The sequence below is a fragment of the Balaenoptera musculus genome, chromosome 3 (assembly GCF_009873245.2).
Source record: "Balaenoptera musculus isolate JJ_BM4_2016_0621 chromosome 3, mBalMus1.pri.v3, whole genome shotgun sequence".
Classification (NCBI taxonomy): domain Eukaryota; kingdom Metazoa; phylum Chordata; class Mammalia; order Artiodactyla; family Balaenopteridae; genus Balaenoptera; species Balaenoptera musculus.
Window position 1 is genome coordinate 8,000,018 of NC_045787.1, and position 4,649 is coordinate 8,004,666.

General features: G+C 38.9%; 1 protein-coding gene across 1 annotated transcript; it reads left to right on the forward strand.

The window, feature by feature from the left end:
* Positions 1 to 3,084: 3,084 nt before the first annotated feature.
* TAS2R1 (taste 2 receptor member 1) lies at positions 3,085 to 3,981 on the forward strand. The gene is given in 1 exon segment (XM_036845649.1): positions 3,085 to 3,981. A coding segment is annotated over 1 exon segment (897 nt).
* The last annotated feature ends 668 nt before the right edge of the window (positions 3,982 to 4,649 follow it).

Sequence of the window (4,649 nt, forward strand, 5' to 3'; positions counted from 1 at the left end):
GAAGGAATCAATAGCAGAATAACTGAGGCAGAAGAACAGATAAGTGACCTGGAAGATAAAATAGTGGAAATAACTACAACAGAGCAGCATAAAGAATAAAGAATGAAAAGAATTGAGGACAATCTCAGAGACCTCTGGGACAACATGAAACACACCAACATTCAAATTACAGAGGTCTCAGAAGAAGAGAAAAAGAAAGGGACTGAGAAAATATTTGAAGAGATTATAGTTGAAAACTTCCCTAATATGGGAAAGGAAATAATCAAGTCCAGAAAGTGCAGAGAGTCCTATACAGGATAAATCCAAGGAGAAACACACCAAGACACCTATTAATCAAACTATCAGAAATTAAACACAAATAAAAAATATTAAAAGCAGCAAGGGAAAAACAACAAATAACATACAAGGGTATCCCCAGAAGGTTAACAGCTGATCTTTCAGCAGAAACTCTGCAAGCCAGAAATGAGTGGCAGGACATATTTAAAGTGATGAAAGGGAAAAACCTACACCCAAGATTACTCTACCCAGCAAGGATCTCATTCAGATTCGATGGAGAAATTAAAACCTTGACAGACAAGCAAAAGCTAAGAGAATTCAGCACCACCAAACCAGCTTTACAACAAATGCTAAAGGAACTTCTCTAGGCAGGAAACACAAGTGAAGGACAAGACCTACAAAAACAAACCCAAGACAATTAAGAAAATGGTAATAGGAACATACATATCGATAATTATCTTAAATGTAAACGGATTAAATGCTCCAACCAAAAGACATAGACAAGCTGAATGGATACAAAAACAAGGCCTATAAGACACTGATGAAAGAAATTCAAGATGATACAAACAGATGGAAAGTTACACCATGTTTTTGGATTGGAAGAATCAACATTGTGAAAATGACTATACTACCCAAAGCAATCTACAGATTCGATGCAATTCCTATCAAACTACCAATGGCATTTTTCACAGAACTAGAACAAAAAAATTCACAATGTGTATGGAAAAACATAAGACCCCGAATAGCCAAAGCAATCTTGAGAAAGAAAAACGAAGCTGGAGGAATCAGGCTCCTGGACTTCAGACTATACTACAAAGCTATAGTAATCCAAACAGTTTGGTACTGGCCCAAAAACAGAAATATAGATCAATGGAACAGGATAGAATCCCAGAGATAAACTCATGCACATATGGTCACATTATCTTTGATAAAGGAGGAAAGAATATACAATGGAGAAAAGAGAGCCTCTTCAATAAGTGGTGCTGGGAAAACTGGGCAGCTACATGTAAAGATTGAAATTAGAACACTTCCTAACACCACACAAAAAAATATGCTCAAAATGGATTAAAGATCTAAATGTAAGGCCAGACACTATAAAACTCTTAGAGGAAAACATAGGCAGAACGCTCTATGACATAAATCACAGCAAGATCCTTTTTGACCCACCTCCTAGAGAAATGGAAATAAAACAAAAATAAACAAATGGGACCTAATGAAACTTGCAAGCATTTGACAGTGAAGGAAACCATAAACAAGATGAAAAGACAACCCTCAGAATGGAAGAAAATATTTGCAAACGAAGCAACTGACAAAGGATTAATCTCCAAAATATACAAGCAGCTCATGCAGCTCAATATCAAAAAAACAAAAAACCCAATCCAAAAATGGGCAGAAGACCTAAATAGACAATTCTCCAAAGAAGATATACAGATTGCCAACAAACACGTGAAAGGATGCTCAACATCACTAATCACTAGAGAAATGCAAATCAAAACTACAATGAGGTATCACCTCACACCAGTCAGAATGGCCAGCATCAAAAAATCTACAAACAATAAATGCTGGAGAGGGTGTGGAGAAAAGGGAACCCTCTTGCATTGTTGGTGGGAATGTATGTTGATACAGCCACTATGGAGAACTGTATGGAGGTTCCTTAAAAAATTAAAATAGAACTACCATACGACCCAGCAATCCCACTACTGGGCATATACCCTGAGAAAACCATAATTCAAAAAGAGTCATGTACCACAATGTTCATTGCAGCTCTATTTACAATAGCCAAGACACGGAAGCAACCTAAGTGTCCATCAACAGATGAAAGGATAAAGAAGATGTGGCACATATATACAGTGGAATATTACTCAACCATAAAAATAAATGAAATTGAGTTATTTGCAGTGAGGTGCATGGACCTAGTGTCTGTCATACAGAGTGAAGTAAGTGAGAAAGAGAAAAACAAATACCGTATGCTAACACATGTATATGGAATCAAAATAATAATAATAATAAAATAAAATGGCTCTGATGAACCTAGGGGCAGGACAGGAATAAAGACACAGACGTAGAGAATGGACTTGAGGACACAGGGAGGGGGAAGGGTAAGCTGGGACAAAGTGAGAGAGTGGCATGGACATATATACACTACCACATGTAAAATAGCTAGCTAGTGGGAAGCAGCCGCATAGCACAGGGAGATCAGCTCAGTGCTCTGTGACCACCTAGAGGGGTGGGATAGGGAGGGTGGGAGGGAGACGCAAGAGGGAGGAGATATGGGGATATATGTATATGTATATCTGATTCACTTTGTTATACAGCAGAAACTAACACACCATTGTAAAGCAATTGTACTCCAATAAAGATGTTAAAAAAAAAAAAGACTCACAAATGTTAAGTAGAATCACACCTGTAGACATAATTAAATATTCAAGGTAGAGATGAAGGATTAAGAAACTTCCACTGCTTGTGTAGTGGAGGAGCCCTTCTCCCAGCCTTGAAGGTGATTCCACCATTTACTTGTGGTGAAGTTGAATGCTAAGTAGACCTGGAAAATGCCAACATCATCATTAAGAAGCAAATTGTTGCTAGAGTCTCTTTCTTATTTTGCTGCCTCGGAACTAAATTGAGAAAACAGTGATACAAACAAATGTCCACCACATTGCTACCTCATTGCCTTTATTGTTAAGAGTCATGTCCTCCAAAGGCATTCTAATCTAGTTGAAGAAAAATAGAAAACTTGAACAATCCAAACTGTCCAAAAAATCTATAACTATATCATTTTTTTACAGTAAATGATTTTTTCTTCTCAAAATGCTGGAGTCTCACCTCACTAGCCACCTTTGTTTGGCAGTGATACAATTTCTCGTTGGGGTTTTAGTAAATGGCATCATTGTGGTTGTGAATGGCACTCACTTGATCAAGCAGAGAAAGATGATTCCATTGGATCTCCTTCTTTCCTGCCTGGCGATTTCCAGGATTTGTCTGCAGCTAGCCATCTTCTATGTTAACCTGGCTGTCCTTTCATTGATTGAATTCCCTCAGCTTGCTGAGAAGTTCATAATTCTCACATTTATAAATGAATCGGGACTTTGGTTTGCCACATGGCTCAGCCTTCTCTAGTGTGCCAAGATTGCCACCATTGCTCACCCACTATTCTGGTTGAAGATGAGGATATCCAAGTTGGTTCCTTGGCTGATACTTGAGTCCCTGCTATATGCATCTAGTACGGCTGTTTTCCACAGCAAACACAGATGGATATTTTCCAAAGAACACTTCCTGGGCCTTTTCTCCCCAAATGCAACCACTCAAATCAAAGAAATACCTGCTTTACAGTTTGCCTTTCTTTTTGCTGAGTTCTCATTGCCATTACTTATCTTCCTTATTTCTTCTCTGCTTTTGATATTTTCCCTGGGGAGACACATCTGACAGATGAGAAACACAGCAACAGGCCCCAGGAACCCTCGCACACGCGTGCACATCAACCCTCTTCTCTCCATCCTGTCCTTTCTGGTCTTCTATCTCTGCCACTCCATGACAGCTGCTTTGCTCTATTCTCAAATTTTCAACTTTAGAAGCTTCATATTTCTGTTCTGCATCTTGGGGGTTGGTTCATACCACTCTGGACACTCTATTACCTTAATTTTAGGAAATCCTAAAATGAAACAAGATGCAAAGAAATTGCTCCTTTACGGAAAGTGCTGTCAGTGAGAGAGAACTTTGATCCAATCAAAGAACTGGCAGTTCAGTGAGTTAACAGTGCCTGCCGTGCCTCCTTAACCAAACGAAGAAGTCTGTTCATAAATATACAAAACATCATCTAAAGATTATTTGTCCAATCTGAGACATTTTTATGGATTCTCTCCTTTTTCAAAGGGTTACACTGATTTTCAAAGCATAATGCATGTTGCTGGATTACATCAATGTCAGTACCCTTGCCAGATGTTACCTAACTGGTGAAGACTGGGTAAGTGTTACAGGGATCTTTCTGTATTATTTCTTACAACTGCATGTGAATCTACAATTATCTCAAAATAAAAAGTTTAAAGAAAAAGGGAAGCACAGGTTTGAATTTGTGATGGCAGAAAGATGCACGAATGTCATGGGGACCCTGTGTGTCTGATGCCTGGTCTTAGATGATTTAGCCTGGCTGGAAGCACTGATTGCTCATTTCTTGTTTACCTGGATATTATTTCTGCACTGTTTGTTAGAGTCACAGACAATAGAACCATTTTTCCTCATCAGATCAGAGAGGAAGCTGAGGACAGTTTGGCTTTCTCTGTCCTTGTAAGTAGGCTCACCTGCTCCATGGTGCCAAGATCCTAGATGCCGTGGTGACGTGTCCCATCAACTGATAAAAAGGCAGACAGATGGAAGAG